The sequence below is a fragment of the Xiphophorus couchianus genome, chromosome 16 (assembly GCF_001444195.1).
Source record: "Xiphophorus couchianus chromosome 16, X_couchianus-1.0, whole genome shotgun sequence".
Lineage (NCBI taxonomy): Eukaryota > Metazoa > Chordata > Actinopteri > Cyprinodontiformes > Poeciliidae > Xiphophorus > Xiphophorus couchianus.
This window is the reverse complement of record NC_040243.1, coordinates 4,223,333-4,245,338: the sequence shown is the minus strand read 5'-3', so window position 1 is coordinate 4,245,338 and position 22,006 is coordinate 4,223,333. Positions and strand designations below refer to the sequence as shown.

The 22,006-nt window shown below is 35.3% G+C and overlaps 1 protein-coding gene across 1 annotated transcript; it reads left to right on the top strand.

Annotated features, from left to right (window-relative positions):
• Positions 1–1,655: 1,655 nt before the first annotated feature.
• tbc1d10b (TBC1 domain family, member 10b) lies at positions 1,656–20,033 on the top strand. Its single transcript, XM_028042637.1, has 10 exons — positions 1,656–2,089; positions 5,727–6,535; positions 9,361–9,460; positions 9,553–9,660; positions 11,182–11,288; positions 11,480–11,594; positions 12,217–12,282; positions 12,357–12,546; positions 13,332–13,486; positions 15,505–20,033. The coding sequence occupies exons 2-10, from the start codon at positions 5,745–5,747 to the stop codon at positions 16,321–16,323; spliced, it is 2,451 nt and encodes an 816-aa protein (XP_027898438.1). The 5' UTR covers positions 1,656–2,089; positions 5,727–5,744; the 3' UTR covers positions 16,324–20,033.
• The last annotated feature ends 1,973 nt before the right edge of the window (positions 20,034–22,006 follow it).

The following is a 22,006-nucleotide window of genomic DNA, read 5'->3' as shown; positions in this document are numbered from 1 at the left end:
ACTAAGCCAAAGTGAAAGGGAGTTTCTGGGCAGAGAATTGGTCATAATGTTTGCAGGGAGTCCCCCAGTTCCTGAGGATTTCCATAGCAACTGTAACCAAAATAGAAAAGTGAGATGGATGGAAATAAATATTCACGTTCTGTTTGAAGACTAGCAGGGCTGAAAGGATTTAAAATATGATTTCAGGGACGTGTTTTCCATTTAAGAATACATGAAAACATATTGTCTTCATTTAATCCATAAATTAAAGTCAGAATCCATAAGTGATATGTGAAACACTCTCTAGACCGCTGCAAAAATTCTGTTTAAAATCATTTTAATTGATTCCTCCAAAGAGATGTGCTTAAATGGTGTAGGAAATAGACAGTAAATGGCAAAATGTTCCCCTATTAAAATGGCTTACTAGCAATGTTACATACCTAATTGAAGCTAAAGAAATCCACATTAGTAGTTTGAAACTTTGAATGTAAATCATCCAATAATGTTTAAGTAACTCTGTGTGCCCATAAAGGCGAGAATATGACAAATACTTACTTAGTTTTGGTAAATTAGTGAGAAAAGTCTGGAGATGATGGGACCTCCAAAGCCAGTTCAGTTTATTTAAATTATACCAAATGCCTAAATCAGATAAAGTGAATTTATTTATACCAACACCATCCAGTGATGTAGACTTTTGATGAGCCAGTCCCATCTGATCCCTGATTTTTAAGAGTTTGAGTCAGTTTATATTGCCTTTTAATCAAAGTTAGAAATCCCAGTCAGCTTAATGAGTCATTGAATGACGACCATGTGGTGGCAGTGGAGAGAAACCTCAAGCACATCCAGGCTTAGTGTGAGGGAATAACTGAATAATTGCAACGACCACCGACGATGGCTTTGAGAAGACAATATAACATAGAACAAAAAAGCATCTGCATTTAATAGAGTAAAAAAATAAAAATAAAAAACAGGTCTTGAATTGATCAAAATAACATATTGATTGTTGATGTTGATTGAGTTGCCATTGCAACAGGTTTTAACTAACTCTGCAAAAATGCTTTTATCCTCCACCAAGGTTTGGGTTTCACTGGCCTCTTAAAGTTTTATTTTGCTGGCCAGAGGCTGGAAAGTTTGGTAACCAGGCATTTTGATTGATTGAGCAGCAGCAGCAGCAGCTCAGTTTTGGTCCTGTTTAGGAAATAAAAAGGATTAAATATGGAATTACTGGGCCAGTAGATGGCAGACTAAAATTAGCAATTACTTATAAAGTGGCTGTGACACAGACAGAATTACTGGGATAATTGTATCCTCTCCTGAAACTAACATAAATAAAAGAAAATTGTTAAGGTTTTCTTGTATGGACTTGTGTTTTGGTTTATCACAAAAGCGTTTCAATGGATTTGGGCTTCTTAATAATATGATAATAGCTCCATCTAGTGGTCAAAATCCATATAAATTATTTGAGAGAAGCGCAACCGCTGTTTTATTTATTTAACTGAATTTTTGGATTAAATTATATCTCATATTGTTAGTGAATCACTTTTAGCAATTACACCGGGGGAAAATTTTATATTTGACGTTCTTTCAATAGACAGTTGCGGTCAAAGTGGTTGTGTACGGAAGGGAGGCTACATCTCGTGTGCGCGCCCGTCTACATTCACCAGAACCCGCACGCAGCTGTCAGTCGGAAATGCTGTTCGTGTTGGATGGATGCACCCTGCGGCTGTGCCAGGATAAATTTATGACACATAGCGTGTTTTTTAATTCAGAATGTAAACGTTTTACCTAACCGGTCGCTTTTATTTAATGGGGGTACATGCAGTAATTCCGCAAATCTTTCTGAGACGTTTAGCCAGCCAGGCTAAGTGAAACAGGACACTAACAGCCGTAATGCTAATAGCTACATTAGGCTAATATAAGCTAAGTTAGCCGGACGGTTGCTCCTCTTACTGCTCTGCCCGTGTAGCGGTTCCAATCCGGGGACTGGCCTGTTCGTATTCTCTGCAAACGCAATAGTTTTTGCTGAAACCGGAGCTGTGGCGGGGAAAGGTGGCCTCAGCAACCCCCTGGCTATCCAGGCGGACGGACCGCAGTGACACGCCGGTTGTTGGTGAGTTGAATGGCGGAGGTGAAGTTGCGTCTGACCGGGGCGCTGGGCAGGGCGAGGCCGTGGACGCTGCTCGCTCAGGGCCTCGTCAGGCAATGAGGGTGTTAACTATCAGCTATTAGTAAACCATTAGCCCCGAATCGGGAAGTTGAGTCGCTCTGGCCTTCAGAGAGGATATGACAACAAAGACGGCGTTGCTATTTGCTGCTGCTGCTGCTGCTGAGGCGCCTTACCGCTAGCTGCGTGGGACAACCACAACATTTATGAAGCTGCTTTCTCAGCAAAGTACTGGATCACTATGGTGGTCCGGACTCTTTGTTGAGGTTGCATGCTCTCATACTAGGTCATCTATAAATTATAGCCACTGTGCAGCTTTATTTATTGCATTTTCTTTTAAGCATCTGAGTATGAAGAACCTAACTTACTATATTAGTATCTCTATTGTTTTTAACCAGAGCTGGGTAGTCACTAGTTACATTTACCTGTAATTATTACCCACTGAATGAAAAACAAACATGTTTTAATCAAAAATTCACCAGACACAGACACTCACCTGCTGTTTTTTTTTAGAGTTTCATGAGTTTTTCTTATTGAAAGAAACTGATTTGGAAAAATTTTAGTTTTATCTTTTGTTAATTATATGAATTATTGTTATTTTGGTGTTTAAAATACCAAAATTACCACTTAACTTTATATTTGGGTCTATCTCATTAAGTAATTTTTAAATATTAAATGATTGATAATTTCATCAGTTACTCAATTCTTGAGTAGACTTTTTACCATAAATACAATTTATGGATACTCTTCCCACCTGTTTTTAACTGCTTTACATATCTGTGTCTTTAACCATAAACCTTTTTTCTTATTTATAAATATAAAATTAAACTTGATTTAAGATTTCTTTTTTAAATACAATTTTTCCAAATGGACATACATAGATTAACATAACAGATCAAATTCCCACCCATCCTTTTCCCGCACAAAATGGCACATCATAAAACACTTACACAGTCAGGACAACATGATAAAAACACCACAAATTGATCCAAACCTCTCCAGAAGCATGAAAAAAAGGAGAGTTATACGGGGCATTAAGCAGTGACGGGTCTGTCATTGACACTTTTTCATTGAAGGAATTTTAGTACAGGGTCCCATATTTTCTCAAACACACTGACTTTATCTTCATTGTAATATCTCAGTCTTTCCAGATGCAGAGTATTTGCTAGTTCTCCCAACCACAAATCAAATGTGGGCACAGACTCCTTTTTGCAAAATCTCAAAATCAACCTTTTAGCAATCGCCGTACCAAACAAAACAGCCATTTTCTCAATTTTAGTGGCTGGTTGCAAAGCACTGGAGACCCCGATGATGGCAATAAGAGGTTCTGGATCCCCTTTTTTCCCCCAAAAGCTCCAGAATGAGTGAAGCTGAACACATGACCTAAGGTGTGTGTCAAGTTACCAATAGCAGCCTGACAACGAAAGATTTCTTTTTTTAATCTACTAAAAATAGTTCATATTGAGAGTGAAAACATGCAAATAACAAAACATTTAAATATCCATTTTTTCACTTCCGATACTGATATCTGAGGTTTGGTATCGGCTGATACCAATAGAAAACAAAAAATCAGCTCAATTGACTTAAATGTTTCTTTTTTTTAAAACACAGGCATAGATGTGCTGAATTACAAATTTATTTGTTATCTATGCACCAGTAAACACATTTAAATATACTAATAGCTTCACAAGCTTTGGTCAAGCATGTAAAAACAACTAGTTTACCTTCTTTCTGTTGCTATGTCAACCTTCCCATTTAATTAACATTAATAAATGAACATAAGTAACCAAACATTGTTACTCAAGATTTTTGGTTATTTTTCTTTCTTAGAGTTCTTATAAATTAGAATTTTCTTTTGTTTTTGAGATTATTTACGCTTTCATTCTACTTCCATGAGAAGTTCCTTTTAACTCGTAAATTCAGCTGGTTTAGCAGAAAAGGAAATGCAGCTCAAAGCCTCTATTGTTTGTAAATTAGTGTAGGTAGCTATCGTTAGCAAATAAAGATGTATAAAATGCCTTCAAATAAACTAAAGCTGTATTAAAGTTGCATAATCTCACTCTAAAATGTGAAAAAACCCACAAACCTTTAATTTATGTAAATTTCTTCAGTGAAGAAAATGCTAAACTTGTGCAAGTATTCGTACTTCTGCTGTTAATGTTTTTCACAAAACTCTTCTGTATATAAGTCAGCACTTAATATCTTTCTGTAACAAAATTAATTAATTAATCGCATGATTAATTAATTTAAAATGAGCACACTAATATCCATTTGGAAAACATTTGTTAGTTATTTCCCACTAATATTGCTGAAAAGCCGCCATTTTGATTTTACACTACCTGCCCCTTTTGCCTGTTTTCCCTGTCTAAGCTGAATAATTTTTTTTAAACACAATTTTTGTTACAGAGACTTCATACTTCATTTTAAAAGTTTTTTTCTCATCTTTTATCTATTATTGTTATGATATGAGGTCAAAATTGCCTCAAAATGACAATATTATTGTTTTTTGCAATAATTTTTGGGACAATTTGTTTGACACTTCGTAATTTCTACTACCTAGAATTTCAATTTCTACTTGAAGTTGGTCACTGCATTTTACACAACACTTCTTATTGGAAAAAACTCCAGATTTAGTCATGGCTTGGGTTAAAAATCCATGCATGCTGTTAAAGAGGCTCAACCAGCTTGTTGGTATTGTTTTAAGAAAAACAGGAAGTCCAGCCTACTCACTTGTTGTAATTTTAGTGCGAATCTGAGCCAGAAATGAATCACTTATTGAATGAAGCCAGATGGGAAAACAACTCAATTATTCATTTCTAATTGCTTTTTACCATCATGTACTTTAGTTTCAAGTGATTCTTGCTGAAAAGCAACATTTATTTATTTGGTGTTTCTATACTTATTTAAACCACTGTAACTAAATAAAATCTAATTATTTTTTATACCGAATCTGATTTTAATCTTTTTTTTTCTAAGAAAGAAATTAAATTTTTTTTCAAAAAGTGTCTTATTTCAATCAGCCCCTTTTGCGAGTTGTATGATGGAGTATTACAAGAATTTTGGTTTAATTATGAGAATATTATCACAATAAAGACGCAATTTTACCACAGGCACATCTTCAAATTATGAGAAATTAGTTTTAATGAGAAAAAAGCTTTAGTAAAATAAAATTTGTTAATTTTTGTGCTGAAATTCTAATATTACCATTTTATTCTGGTAATATTAAGACTTTTGTCTATTATTTCAACTTTATTGTCGTATGACTTTATTCTCTTATTGCTGTGAATGTGTTTTTGTAATATTATGACTTTTTTTTTTGCATAAAAAACGTAGCTTGACCCAATATTTTTTGTAGAATTTACTTGAATTCAAAACAGTGATAAATTAAATCTGTAAAAAAACAAGATGGCCGCCTTGGGCGTGCTGAAATATATAAATCAATGGGTGTAATGGTGAAAAAGAATCCAGATTCTCCAAAAATTAAATCTTCAAACACCAAAAATTTGATTGATTAATTAAATCAACTTATTGCCAAACCATTTTGTATGTTTTTTGTAATTTATTTTCTCTTATTTTGTCCCAGAGACCTGAGATTGGAGCCATGGCTGAGCTGTCCACTTTGCCTCCTTCTCCACCTCCGCTGGGCGACCCCAGTGCCGCTCCAGCTTCCAGCTGCCCCGACTCTGTGAATGAGCTGCCTCTGCCGAAGTCTTCCCTCTACAACGACAAAGCTTTGACTGGAAACTCAGCACTTTCAAGAAGTTCGACCTCGACTGCTCAACCTGAGACGGAGGAGCCAGCAGGGAAGAAACAGGAAACGGCGACCGGTGGCCAGTCTGTTACAGAGTCTGGTTTTTCCCAACCTGCAGCCCAGATAAAAACCACGCAGGAACCGTTATCTCCGGATTTAAACCCCGGTCCCAATCTGTACCCAAGCATCCATGTTTCCTCTAACTCAAACCCCATCGTTGACGTCGCTCAGCCGCAAATGAGTGCAGATTTCAACCCTACAACATCATCGACTAACGATGAGGAGAAACCTCAGCCGCCACAACAAGCACAAGAACCTCAAAATGAGCCGCCGCCGTCCCCAAACCCGGATCCAGTCGTTGAAGAACTGCCGACTACGTCCACCAGAGAGGCGCCGTCGAGCCCTACTGTGCCTGTGATCCAAGAGCCAGCCGGCCCGCTATTTAACCCCAAGCCAAAACCGGCCCCGGACACACTAAGCTACCTGGACTCGGCCAGCCTGATGTCTGGAACGCTGGAGTCGCTGTCCGGATTGGGAGAAGACGGGAGCTCTGTGGGCTCAGACTCTGAGATCAACGGGCTCACCTTGAGACGCACCGATAAGTACGGATTCCTGGGTGGCAATCAGTACAGCGACGGAGGGTATGTCACTACTAACACTCCATTTCCTTATATTTGATCGTCTGCTTCTCATATGATCAAATATTTTGTTTGTTCACATAGATCTCAGTTTGGAGAATAGGGTTAGACGCAGAGACTTTCAAACCTGGTAGTTTGGTAATCTTGGTTCAGTTTGTTGAACCATTTGTTACATTTTCAGCTGTTCTGTTTCAGATTTCACTTTCACTGAGATACTTGTTCCCCTCCTCACCTGTTGGGGCGCTGCACCAAGATCCACCGAAGAAAACAACATGAAAGCACGCAACTTCTTCACAAAATGTAAACAAAAATGGAGTAGCGTCAGATTTTAGAAGTTATAAGATTTCTCCTTTGTCTTTAGTAAAAGACTGAGCCATTTCTCATGCTAGCGCTACACTAGCGCATTGGTTTTGGTTGTATTTACCCAGAAAGCCCTGCGATTTAGTCCACTTTCTGCTCTTGGAGTGGTCTCTGGGCTGCTTAGCGTTCACGTTTGCATTCCAACCGCCTTCAACTGAACCAAAACCATGCCTGTGAATACGCTCAGCTTTACTTAGTTCACTTTAATTAAACTCCAGTCCGTTTACGTAGAAAGTCCGGTTCGTTAACTGAGTTGTGAAAGCGAAATCGAACTCTGACTCGGACCAAAAAAAAAACAAACTCTGGTCCACCTAAAAATCTAGATCTCAGTTTGGTTGAAGTGAACTCTGAAATGGTTTGAATGTATATGTGAATGGCATTGACTACAACGCAAGGCATTCTGGGTAAATGCAACCAAAACAAACACGAGAGTTTATCTGTAGGGGGAGAATTGGCAACAAAATGAGATCCTACAACGGCCAAAATCTGACACCACTCCATTTTTGTTTACATTTCATGAAAAAGGAAGTTGCTCAGTGTCTTCAGAGGTTTTTGTGTCGTTTCCTGCCTTAGGTTTTAATGCGGCGCCCCCACAGGCGAGGAGGGGAACAGGTTTGTTAAAACATTTGGCTTATTTGACACAGCAGTGTGAAAGAGAACAGCAGCAGCTGAAAATGTAACAAATGTAGTAAGGCTGAAACGATTAATCAGATTAGTCATCAACTAATTGAGTTATTGATTAATCGTTCAGTGCACCTTTTGCTATCAGTTAATCTTAAAAAAATTATCAACAGATCAGCTCTATGCTGTTTTAAGGTTAAGTCTATCAGAAAGGATCTGAGATTTTCACATGTTGATATTGGAAGTATTTTATAGCTGCAGCTAGAAATGATCAACCATTCATTAAAGGAATGCTATGTTATTGCATTTCAGGCAATAAAACATAAATTTTCGTATTTATAAAAGGAACTTATCTGTTTAATGTATATTTCTAAAATTGTATAAAAAAGCAATAGTGGTTAAATGAATCGTCAGAATAATCATGACTCACATGATCGTCGGTTTCAATCCTAAAATGTTGCATTTTTCCTCCCCAAATCAAACCAAGTCCACCAATCGATCAGGTGTGAAAACACTTTTTGAAAGCTGGGAACCAGGACAGCAAGAAAACACTAAAATCAGCTTTGTGATTTTAGTGTTTTGATGGCAGTTGTTGTTTGCACAAGTAGTTATTATGGGAAAATTATTACATGAGTGAGCTTTTTTCTTAATAAATAAAATCTGTACATTTTTTATTGATTCCATGCATTTATTAGAATTATCAGATCGTCTTGTGTTTGCTCCTTTTCCTTTCTGTGGCACTAAACATATCTCTGTCCTTTATCTCTCCTCTGGTTTGACTCAAATAGTGCTGAGAGCGTTTTTCTGACTCAGTCTGTTCTGACTGTGTGTGTTTCTGTGGTATCACACACACACACACACACACACACACCCATCATCTCTCTTCCTATTTTCTGCTCAGACTGGCTTCTGTTTATCTGTCAGACTTATTGCACTTCCGCTGATAAATAATTTAGGCTTTTAGATGTAATTTTCTGCTCTGCTTGTGCTACTTTGTGACTGAATACTTCCACTATTGCAGGTACATCTCAGTAAATTTAAAAATGGAGAACAAATTCAATATTTTTAAGTTAACCCATATAATAAATAGATTTATCACACATTTAGTTAAATAATTTTAGCTATTTTGTTTCTTTTAATTCTGGCTATTGCAGACAAAAAAGATAAAGTAGATTTCTGCCAAAAAACTCACAAATTTTGAGATTAATTTCAGAAAATTTTGAGAAAAAAACTCAGATTTTTGTGTTTCAGAAGTCTGAATTTTTTGACATTTCAATCTCAGAAATTTCAAAGTTGTTTTTTTTTCTAGAAAATTTCTGAAATTAATCTAAAAATTTCTGATTTTTTTCTAGCAAATTTCTGACTTTTCAAATGGAGAAATTTCCAAGGTTTTCCTAAAAAAATAATTTATGAAATTAATCTAACAAATAGTTTTTTTTATTGCAAATAACTAACTTTTCAAACTTAGAAATTTTCTAAAATTTTCAAGAAAATTTCTTAGCTCAACCTCAAAATGTGAGGGTTTTTTTTCTAGCTAATTTTTGACTTTTCAAGCTCAGAAATTTCTAAATGTTTATCTAGATTAATATCAAAATTTAAGATTTTATTTCTCACAAGTTTTTGACTTTGGAGCTCAGAAATGTCCATGTTTTCCCTAGAAAATTTCTGAGATTAATCTGAAAATAAAATCTTTTTGCCAGAGATTTATTCCTTCTTTTTCTGAATTTTGAGTTTTCAGCATCAGTAAGCAACGATTATCAACACTGCACAAAATAAAGGTGTAGAATTTAATAAAAAAAATATAACGTTTTGTCATATTATGTAAAATATTTTTTATTGTTATTTAGTGAAAAGGACGTTCGAGTTGAAGTTGCGAGACAAAGGGAGATGAAATGGCTGGACATGTTCTGCCACTGGGACAAGTGGGTCAAACATCACTTCCAAAAGGTACACAACAGCAATTCTTCTGAAGGATTTACATTTTATTTTAAAATTTACCCTTTTATGCATTTAAATTGTGAACTTTGTGTGAATTTCAGGTGAAGCTGCGCTGCAGGAAGGGAATCCCGTCTTCCCTCAGATCTAAAGCCTGGCAGCTGCTGTCCGACAGCCAAGAGCTGCTGGAGGCAAACCCTGGAAAATTTGAGGTAAAATTAATCATTTTATTTTTTTATTCCTAAAATCTAAACTTTTTATGTTAGATTTTTACTCTTAACTTCTAAATCCTTGGAGAATTAATTATCAAACCCTTTTCTTTAGCGATGAAATAATTAATCCATGACTGAAATAACTGTCAACAATCAATTAATCGTTGAGTGCAGTATGCAGACTCATTTAGAACAGTAATGAAGCCAAAGCTGTACAAAAAATATTAAAAATAAAATAAAAACCTTATATATTCTACCAAAAACTCCCCAAGTGACAATTTTAGCTTCAATTGATTCAAATTCTGTGGAAAAAAAACTCCTATTAAGAATCTTTTGCCATCCAATTACTAATCGATTGACATGTATACACTGTATTGATGTCAAGCAGAAAGAGCTGCACTTTTCACATGTTGATGTCTCAAGTATTTTCTTTTAAGGTGCATTAAAGGAACGCCATGTTGTTGCATTTTAGGAAAAAACATTTTTATTTTCTTATATAAAAAAGGAATTTAATTAGTTATTTTCAAAAATGTATTTCTAATACATTAAAATACTTTTAAATGAAAAATTGACAGAATGTGCCAAAAAATCTTTTATCCGTTTAATCGATTGTCAGACGAATAGATTAATCTTTAGTTGCAGCCTTGCTTTTCATTTCTAGCTGTCAATATAGATTCTTTTCAATATGTGACTAAAAGTTGGACTGAGTAGAGAGCTTTAAATCTAAAGGTACAAAATGGCTGCAGACACAAACAAAATGTAATCTTCTTAACAAGTAATCCTCTCTGTCGGCTCTGTTTTTTGTCCCAGTCTGAAGGTTTACTCCTTCTTTTGTTCCAAGAAAGCAATAATAAAAAAATAAAAAAAATCTTTTGAACTTCTTTGACTAAAACCTCATAATGCATTTTCCAGGATTTACATGGAGTCAAAAGATTATGAAGAATAAATTAGGGATGAAACGATTAATTCGATTAATCAATTTTTTAAAACAATTGTCAACTAATTTAGTAATCGATTAATTAACTAGAGTATGCAAACTCAAAAAATGACCATTTGTTGAAAGAACAGCAAAGTAATTAAGCCAAAATTGTATAAAAATTAACATATTTTCTCTTAAAACAAAAAATTCTTAGTCTGTAAAAATGTTTTATCCAAAATTTAAATAGTTTTAGTTTCACCTGGTCCAAAAAAACCCTTGAATTCAGTTAATTGTTTAATCCAAAAAAAAAAAAAATCAACAGAAGTTTTTGTTTAGCTTCACTAAAAGCTATGTTGCATTTTTGGCAATAAAATATTTATTTTCTTATTTAAAAGAAGGAATTTAATTGTGTTATTTATGTTTTTGTGAATTTTTGATATTCTATAAAAAATAGCTTAAATGGAGAATCTGGAGTATGTGCCAATTTTTGTTATCCGATTAATCGTCAGAATAGTTGATTACTAAAAATGTCTTGAGTTGTAGCCCTGAATAAAATGACACATTTCTTGTTTTGTTTTGTTTTTGTTTATTTTTCCCTGCAGGAGCTGGAGAGAGAACCAGGTGAGGCTAAATGGCTGGATATCATCGAGAAAGATCTTCACCGGCAGTTTCCTTTTCACGAGATGTTTGCTGCGCGCGGCGGACACGGGTAAATATGCAACTTTAATTGAAAAGTAGCTTAGCATTTTCCACAAAGGCGACGCGGTTAAAGCAGAAATGGTCCATAAACATTAAGAAAAGTGCTTTTTTTCCCAGAGTAGAGAGAAATTTTTCACCATAAAACCTCAGAACTGCTTGTATTTGAACAAAGTTTCATTCTCAATGTGTTTGTTTTGGCAGACAACAGGATTTATTCCGCATCCTGAAGGCCTACACGGTGTACCGGCCTGATGAGGGTTACTGCCAGGCCCAGGCTCCCGTGGCGGCAGTGCTGCTCATGCACATGCCTGCAGAGGTTAGAGCTTCCCCATCGTCTCATTTAGGAAAGAAATATGCTAATTCTGTAATAACTTGTACAAAGTTAATGAAATGTTTTATAGAGGTTTAATTACGGCGAAGTTATGCCACATGTACATCAGAATATTCAGATTTATTTAACTTCAGCCTAACAAAAAGTTACATCTCATAACCACAAACGTTTTTTTTTTAAACTTTGTTGTACAAACTGGCACAAGTAAAAAAGTTCAAACTTAGATTTGTCATAAAATTTTAGCTGTAGTTGTATGTTGTTAGGTTTTTAAATTGCTGAGTGAGAACATTCTTTAGAGATTTATCTTGTGACTTCTTTGCATGTTAGTTTTACTATGTTAGTTTTTCTTTAATTGACATTATTTTGTAGACGTTTTTCACTTTGACGTAAAGATGTCTTTTTTTTGTGTGTGAAAAATGGCAGATTTTTGTTGATTTGATTTATTTGTAAAGCAATAACAGTGTTAAGCACCCAAAGTGTTGAAATACTCTTTATAGCAACTGAAAATATAAAATATCTAAATATTTTGTTGAGAATTGTAGTAACCTTTAAAGGTTTTCTGTATCTTTCTGAAAACTTAAATAATGTTTAATTTTGTGTTTTGCAGCAAGCTTTCTGGTGCCTGGTCCAGATTTGTGAAAAGTATCTCCCTGGCTACTACAGCGCCGGCCTGGTGAGCGAATGAAGCCACCTGTTTTTATTTTCTCCGTTTCTCAGGATTGTTAACTTTCCCTTTCTGTTTGGTAGGAAGCGATTCAGCTGGACGGCGAGATTTTTTTCTCTCTCCTGCGGCGCACGTGTCCGATGGCGTACCGCCACCTTAAGAAATTCAAGATTGATCCGATCCTCTACATGACAGAGTGGTTCATGTGCATATTCTCACGCACCTTACCGTGGTCCTCTGTGCTGCGTGTCTGGGACATGTTTTTCTGTGAAGGTACAACTCATTTTTACCTCTTTTGCACACTTAAATTTAGGACAGGAACGATTAATTGCAATTAATCGACTATTGAAATAATCATCAACTAATTTAGTAATCGATTAATCGTTAACCGGAGTATACAGACTCAAAAATATAGGCCATTTGCTGTGAAAAAAACACATTCAGAGCGGTAACTAATTAAAACTGTACAAAAAAAGGGCAGTTTTGCTTAGTTCATCTTAATTTTGCAATAAGAAACAAAACTCAAACCACTTAGGAACAAAATGATTAATCAGATTAATCTAGATGAATCAATTATTGAAATAATGGTCAACTAATTTAGTAATCGGTTAATAGTTAACTGGAATATTCATACTTGGAAAAAACAGGCTATCTGGTTAAAAAAACAAACATATTCAGAATGATAATTACGCAAAGCTGCACAAAAATATAGGTGAAAGAAAAAAAGAGCTTGCTTGTAATTATTTTCTACCCACAATTCCTCGGGTGGCGTAATTTTCACTTCACTTGGTTTCTGTATCACACATGTAAAGGCAGCTGACAAGCCTGACTGAAACGATTAATCTAGATTAATCAGTTATTGAAATAATCGTCATCTAATTTAGTAACCGATTAATCGTTAACTGTAGAGAATCAATAAAAGGCAATCTGCTGAAAAAAAACAACGTACTCGGAGCAGTAAATAAGCCACAAATGGCCCTGGCAACGTTGCTCTAGATTTAACTTTTCTTTCTCATATCTTGAGAGAAATATGTGGGTTTTTTTATCTGTGCTTGTAGGAGTGAAGATAGTATTTCGCGTGGGCTTGGTGCTGCTGAAGCAGATGCTGGGCTCTGTGGATAAACTCCGGGAACTGCAGGGAATGTACGAAACCATGGAGCGGCTCAGGAACATCTCACCCGACACCATCCGGGAGGAGGTGCTGGTGCAGGAGGTGAGCGTTTCTGTCTGAACTTTACACACCGCAAAAGCAAAATATTACCAAGTACTTATAGTGTAGTTTCTGGTGCAAATATCATGTGTAGGGCTGAAACTATTAATCAGTTATTGAAATAATCGTCAACTAATTTAGTAACTAGTTAACTAGAGCATACAAACTCTAAAAAAGTCAGTTTGCTGAAAGAGCAACATTGTCAGAGCGTCAAAACTGTACAAAGATTATTAATGTTTTTTTTAAATTAAAGTTAATAAGAAACCCTTTATCTGGAAATATGTGCTCCCTAAAACTCGAGTGGTAGTTTTAGCTTCACAAGATTAAAATTTTGTAAAAAAAAATCTTCTATTAGGCAAAGCACCTTCTGCTATTATTATTTGGTTAATTTATAAAAAATAATAATATTAATGAATGCTATGTTATTGCATTTTGAGCTAATCTAATTTTTCACTCATTCAAAAAAGAATGTATTTGTGCATTTGTATATATATATATATATATATTTTTTTTTTTTTTTACCCCTCCAGGGGGTCTTTTGTGGGCTCTAGTGTCCCCCATATGACAGTAGGCTGACAGGAAACAGGGAAGGAGAGGGGGGAAGACATGCGGCAAATGTCGTTGGGTCCGGGAGTCGAACCCGCGACGGCCGCGTTGAGGACTCAAGGCCTCCAAATATGGGTCGCGCTAACCGCTACGCCACCACGGCACGCCCTCGTTTGTATATTTTAATTAATTTCTAATATTGTATAAATAATCATAGCTCTTTATTTAAAAACAACATTTTTCCCCTGTTTTTAAGCTGCTTAGTTTTCAGTGTGGTATTTGTTGCTGTCTCTTGGTCAGGATTAAATAAGTAAAATTTTAAAAATCTGAATAATCAACAGTATAATATCTAACTACAGTAATCATTAGTTTCAGTCCTAATCTTATAATAACACTTGAAATAAGACAAAACTAACTTAAAAGTAACTTTTTAGTAAGATCAAGGTGTTTTCAGTAAATACTTCTTTATATTGATGTAAAAGTACTAGTTCCTTTGGCAGATTATTTTCACTTATGTCACTTTCAACTGGCAATGCGTCGTTACCTAGCAACCCTCGCCAAGCCCAGGCCGTCACCTAGCAACCAAATTCTAGTTCCAGGGGCAGACTACTTCACTTAGAACAAGACCTATTTAAGAAGTTCATTTCATTTTTATTTTACGTATTTATTTTAAACACGTTTTCAAAAACAAGAAAACAAGCAGTCAGTAGGACAAGAGGAAATATGTGCATACATGACCAAGAACAAAATAATTAGTTTACTACGACATTTCTGTTTGAAAAGGAGCAGGAAGAAGTAAACACTTATTTAATTCTATGTCCCTTGGCACAGTTTAATAAAATATATTACTTATCAACTCAATAATTATCAGAAATATGTAACTAAAACCTTGATATTCATATGCCTGTTAAATATGCTGTGAAAAAGAACCAACAAATAAATTATTTCACATAAACAAAATTATTACAAACTAATTCTCATAGCTTGACAAAAAATATATTAACTCATTATAATAATAATTGTAAATAACAACCAGGGAGAATAATTATGAACTCCTTGCCAATGTACACCTTATAGATTCTGTTCTATATAAGAAGAAATACAATTAAGAACAACCAGAAATAACAATAATAATCTACTAATAATGGTAATAGTAACGCAGGAGAAAGCAACGAAAAATAACATTATATTTGTGTTAATTCCCTTCATCACTGTACAATGTGATAATATTTGTATTTATTTAAGTAAAATAAGTGGAACTAGAACTTGCTACTTATTTTAATTTAATAACTGGTTATTTGCATCCTTAATTCCTGTCATAATGGTCATAAATAAAATATTTGCACTAGAAACTCGTCTACTTGGTAGGATTTTTGGTTCTGTTTTCTTATTTTTAGGCACACAGACTTGTATAATGACTCATTTTCCAGATGACACCTCGTCTCAAACGCCTCACTTCCTCTGTCTGTGCTCAGATCATAATGCTGCCGGTGACCGAGGCGCTCATCGAGAAGGAGTGCAGCGTCCAGGTGAGGAAGTGGAAGGAGTCCAGAGGTGAGCTGACCCACAAACCGGGCCGCCGGCTCCATGGCACCAGAGCCATCTTTGAGTATAAGCGCCGGGCGTCGTCCATCAGCTCAGGCGGCAGTTTTTCCTTCCTGGGCAGCTCTGTGCCGCCGCCGGGGCCGCTGCGTGCCTCGTCCAGCCTCCTCTCCCTGCCCGGTTTCCGGAAATCCAGGGCTCCCTTCTTCTCCCAGCCTAAAAAAATCTCCTTCTCGGGTCCTTCTGGGGCGGAGAGTCAGTCGCCTGTTGCCTCATCGTCGGGCCAGAAGCCGCCAATTCCTCCGGGCGCTGCTCCGAAGGCGTCAACGCCACACGTCCAGAGCCCTTTAGTCGCGGAGAGCAGCTCAGCACAAATCCAGCCGTCTCCGCCGAACACGCTGTCGCCAAGGATCGTTTCAGAGCAGATCACTCCCACAATCCCATCGCCGACAGCCAACAACGCGCCGCTGCAACCGCTGCCGCTGCCGCCGCCACAGCCGCAACCGCAACCACCAAAAGAAGCAACCCCATCTGTGTCCGGAGAGGACGAAGGAAAGAAGAAGAAGAAAAGCAAAGAAGACAAGAAGAAGGAAAAGGAAGATGAGAAGAAAAAGCTGAGGGAGAAGAAAGAGAAGGAGAAAGTTGAAAAGGAGAAAGCGAAGAAGGAAAAGGAGAAGAAGAAAGCAGGAAAGAAAAAGGACAAAGGGGCGGAGGAGAACGGAGCGACGGCCGCGGCGAAAGATTCAGCCTAGTTTTTCCCACAATAGTTTTAAAAACAAAAGAAGGGAAAAACGGACAGAAAAACCTGATTAATTTAAGAGGCGGTGACTTCCTGTGTCATTTCTGAGACTTTATATATTTGAGAGACTGATGGAGATGAAGATGATGAAGACTGGATTATGGTTTTAATAGCACCTGGAGGGGCGGATTACCTCTCAATGCTTTTCTGCCCCCAACAACACAACTGGAGCACAGGCTGCACTGCAAAAACACAAAGTATTACCAACGATCCTTAGTCTAAACTTTAGTGCAAATATCTAAGTACATTTGAAATACAACAAAACTAGCTTACAAGTTACTTTTCAGCAAGAAATAGGAGAATTTTTTTTATATTATTTCACTTATAACATTGAAATATTAGGCAGACACTAAGAAAATAATAACAAAAATTAGCATAAAGTCCTAAAATGATAACAGTCATAATGATACAAGGATAAAGTCACAATATTACCACTTTAGTCTCGTATTATTACAGCTTTATTATGTTATTCCGACTTTATGCTTGTAAAATTAGGAATTTATTCTCGTAATTCTACGATTTTATTTTCATACAACTTTATTCTCATGTTATGACTTTGTTCTTGTGTTATTATGACTTTGTTCTCGTGTTATTATGACTTTGTTCTTGTGTTATTATGACTTTGTTCTCGTGTTATTATGACTTTGTTCTCGTGTTATTATGACTTTGTTCTTGTGTTATTACGACTTTGTTCTCGTGTTATTATGACTTTGTTCTTGTGTTATTACGACTTAGTCCTCATCTTTTTGTCCTGGTAAAACACTCCAAAGCCCCTTTATCTTGGTGAAAAGTTATTTTTAACTTAGTTTTGTCTCATTTCAAGTGTACTGAGATATTTGGTCTAGAAACAAGACAAAAAATACTTGGTAAGATTTAGTGTGTTTGCAGTGCGTGAATCTGATTAAATTTGTTTGTTTGTTTTTTGCTGAGAAACATTTATTTTATCTTTTTTTTGTCTATGTCAGTTCTTACAGAAACACGAGGAAGTCTTTAGAAGCGGTGCCATAGTGTGTTAAATTAATTAAAATTAAAATCTAGCTGCAGCTCACAGGATTAACACTCCGTACGTTGTGTTTCACTGGATTACGGGGGATAAAACATCTCAAACGTAGGCACTGAAGACAAAATTGCTTTTTATGATGTTGAGGATGTATTTATTGTCTTTGTAAATGTGTGTGAGTGTGTGTGTGCCTTAGTAGATTAGTGAAATGTGTTGTGGACTCCGACAGCTCGCTTTTTTTTCTTCTTTTTTTTTCAATGTAATTTCAAACTAGTGTTGAACTCTCGCTGTGGTTCTTCCCAAACCCGTTACTTTATTTATGTCGTCTGATGGCGAACACCGAGCCGCTCCGAAACTTTCGTTTGCTTGTTTTTCAGGGGGAATAATGGAAACAGAGGTTTTAAAAATCAAACTTAGGTGCACAAATTTGAGAACTTGGTTAAAATTAACTTATGGGAAACACCTCTAAAATTAAATACTTTATTTTCTTCTAAATCTTCACAGAAGATATACATTTTTTTTTATGCCTTTTGGCAAAATTACGCCTGAATATTTTCATGTCAGATCCAAATTTAATAAAAAATGTTCTGAAACAGAAATTACAAATGACAAAGTATTATAATAAAAGTGACTTTTATTTCAGTCATCCCTTCTGTGAGTATTAAGGCCAGGCTACGAGAACTTTTGTTTTTTTACATGAATAAAGTCATAACATTCCCTGAAAAAGACACATTTTTACCAGAAAAATGTCTTAGAATTACAAGAAAAAAGTTGTTTTAATGAGGGAAAAATCCTCTCCAGTTATCAGGATATAACACATTTTTTGTTGCTTTTCATCGTATAGAAGTATGACTTTATTCTCCTAATTACGACTTTATTCTGGTAATACTATAACTCTATTCTCATATTATTTTGACTAATTTTATACTTGTAATTAAAAAAAAAGAATCTTTATCTGGCTCTAACTTTCTGTCATAAAGTTGACCTGAATTCAAATAAATAAAAGCTGTAAAATACGCTTATGAAACAAGATGGCCGCCTTGGACCTGTTGACATCACTCGTTGCTATGGAAACACAAGTGGGTCGGTGGGGGAAAACCCATCCAGATTTTCCTAAACTTTCCAAAATCTTGAAAAACTAAAATTGATTTATTGAACCGACTCTAATTTTAAGAATAGTTTTAATTTTAAATCACTTTAAAAACTTGATGCTAGCCTGATTTAGTCACTTGAAAACCAGTTTTCATTGTTTGTTCCAGCTGTTGTTTTAAGGTGAAATAAATAAATTTGAAACTGGTTATTATTTTTTGTTAGTCTGTCCATCAGTACCATTGGTGGCCCACAGCGTAATGCTTCCACCACTGTGCTTGACAGATAAAGAAGTGCAATATTGACTCTTCCTAGCATAATGGTTATCATGACAGAAACGCTCAATCTTTACTGAGTGGCGCTGATGATCCAGCATATTCAGTGTTGCTTTCGCATCATGATCCATTTAAACTGGAAACTCTGGGTGAAACTTTGGTTTTGCTGTCAGTTTATGATCCAGAAGCCTTTTTGAGAGAATAAAGCCAGTTAAATTGGCGTTTGTGGCGTAAAACCAATCGGTTCAGTTGAGTTCTATCATTTATGCCAAGAAGAAATGTCAAATATTTCTCTGCAGCTCTTTGTAGTTTGGAGAACATTTAGAAGAAGTTCAAATTTGTGCACCTAAATCTTGTTTTTAAGTTAAAAGAATGAATTCATAATAGGCCAAACTTCGGAGCAGCACTGCAAAACAGACTGAAGGAAAGAGGAAACATTGTTATGGTGTTTCCTGTCTGTGAGAAATTCTATTCATATTAAAAAAGGAAAATGTTTTTTTGCACTTGTTGGGCAAAGAGAGATACTATTAATTTCAATCCAAATGAACAAATTGTACATTTTATCCAATTAAATTTCAATATTTCACAACTTGAGCTCATTAACCAGTGAGACTGTGATTTTAAAGTCTTAAACAATGAAGGATTTTGGTTTTTTTTCACTTGCACCATTGAAGTTATTCACTCATCTGTTTGAAATCACTTCCTTGAGGACCTACTGCAAGGTACCAGGGTGTGCCAATGTAGCATTAACGTCTAATTCGGGTGTATTTATGTACAAAGGAGGTTAATTTAATCAAATATAGTATATTATGAATTATTATTTTCATCTGAATATTTTTCTAAGAGGAAGAGACACCTGTTGGACTGGAACGATGGACTTTTTGCACATCCAACTTGATGCATTTCTTTTGCTTTTGAGTTTACTCATTGTCTGTTTGGTTGAATTATTTTCAGTGACATACAGTATTAAATGAAAAGAGTTAAAAAGAAAGAAGCGAGGACAAACTGAGTCGATGGATTCACGAGGAAAGCTCTTTGTACTGAGTGAAACGCCTAACGGTGGTTTAACAAGGACAAGATCTTTGTGTGTTTTAAATCTAACGCTCTAATCTATTTACACTCAGTGTTTCGTACTGTAATCTTTATGCATATGTTAAACGGCACTGAACCTGTTGAGAATAACACGGCAAATCAGGGCCATTGTAGGTAGGAAAAAAAGAGTAAATGTCCACTGAAAAATTCAGAAATTATGATCTTTATCTCAGTAATTTTCTTTGGAAAAATAAAAGAGAACATTTTTGATCTCAAGTAAAATATTTACAAGAAACAAATTAATAAATTTTGAGATCAATTTTAAGAATTCGCAAGAAAAAACTTGGAAATTTTGAGTTTGAAAATAAAAACATTTGCAAGAAAAACTAACACTTTCAAATTAATCTCAAAAGTTTTTTTGAAAGGACTTGGGAATTTCTGTTTCAAAATGTGAACATTTTAGACAGTTTCCTTTTTTTTTCTTTTTTTTTTTTACTTTTCAAACTTTTTTTTTAGAAAATTTTTTAGATTAATCTCAGAATTTTTATTGCAAACTTTTCACTTGGAGCTTTTTTAAAATCTTTGATTCATTTAAATAAATAAATTCTCGCAAATTTTCAAACTCATAATTTTCCAAGATTTTTTTTTTAGATTAATCTATGAATTTTTGTTTTTTGGTGGAATTTTTCTTTTGTCTACCATGGCCATATTATGGCTTTGTAAAATAGTGCCGAATAGTTTGTGTAAAACCATTTGGTGGCTAAGAACAAACATCAAGTCTCTAACTGTTTAGCAGTTATTTAGTCGTCGTACCTAACATCTCCTCCAGATTCATTGTTTATGTCCTGACTTTGATGTCATTTACCTTCATATTTCTCATGTTTCATCATAGATCAGTGTAATGTAACAAACCACGTCTATGCAAACCTTCTTCCATCACGACTGTTGATGTGTGCAGCAGCAGCACACAATTAAATCGGCTAAAAAAAAGATTTTTGTGCTTCAGTCGGTGTGTTTTCTGCACACTTTCAGATGTTTCGTGAGCAAATCCTCGTCACTAAACATCGATTTGCTGAGAGGGCGATGTCATGAAAGTGAATCTGACACTATTTCTAGGTTCAGCACTTGGCTCTGCAATACTGAGGATAAATTAAAACAATAAAGTCGATCCTCGTCTGTCATTTCTGCGTTAACGATGAAGCTGCTTCGTTGGGAATAACTCCACTGATGCAAGTACTTAAAGTGTTTCTCTCAATACCGTTACGTCTTTTTGTGTCTTTTAAGTTTACATCTCTCTCTCTCTCTCTGTGGCGAAAGTGAAATGAAATCATAGCTAAATAAATTCATTCCTTCAGATTGACAACTGATGTATTTATAATGACGATAATGACAGTTGTGATGAGTAATAAACTGTAATATATTAAGTCATCAGGGTGTGTGTGTGATTTTGTTTCATCCTTAATTTAGAAAATAGTCTGTTGTTGATGAGGAATCGGATTGAAATTAAATGTCTTTTTTTGAGCTACAAAAAGTCAAATTTTAAGGAGAATCTTGATTAATTTCCTTTCATAAGTGGAGCATTACAGCATACATCAAATTCTTTTACCTTTACTGAAACTAACTTGATTTTTGCTTTATAACGCCAAATAATTTTTATTTTAGTTGAGCCTACACATTAAACACATTATGGGATGGATTTCTTGGCTATTTAGTCAGTTATTTAGTTAAGAAAGATATTTTCATACGGCTGTCCAATATTAGAAAATCTTGAAACGGTGATAATATTGATAAATTTGCGATTTATACATATTTTTTGGTTTGTTTCTCATCTGATCAGCCATCACTCAGTTAGCAATGCCAACCATCTCTGGTGATCAAGCTTTCATAATCCAGAAATTTGTACTGAAAAGCTGACTTTGTTGAATCCAGATCAGTTTTTATTTTCTTTATAAAACACGACTAAAGCATTTTGAAAGAAAGTGACCCAAATCCTGTTCTTATTCTGAGAATAAATTTGTTCAATCGAGTCCAAAAGAATTTGAAAACTGGATTCTTTTTTTTTTTTAATGGCAAAATTGCAAAATTCTTTTTAAGTTTTGGATAGCATCCCTTCCTACAAAAAAAATAAAAAATATTGGACTTCTTTATTTGTTTTATTTTATTCATTTATTTAATTTTGACGCTGCGATTTTTGCCGACATAACAAAAGGTTTAGCTAAAGGCTAAAAGCTTCCCAATTA

Coding starts and splice junctions, on each gene's coding strand:
- tbc1d10b (XM_028042637.1), top strand. CDS start 5,745: ATGGCTGAGCTGTCCACTTTGCCTCCTTCTCCACCTCCGCTGGGCGAC. Junction 11,289..11,479: donor GCTGCGCGCGGCGGACACGG/GTAAATATGCAA, acceptor TTGTTTTGGCAG/ACAACAGGATTTATTCCGCA. Junction 13,487..15,504: donor AGGAGGTGCTGGTGCAGGAG/GTGAGCGTTTCT, acceptor GTCTGTGCTCAG/ATCATAATGCTGCCGGTGAC.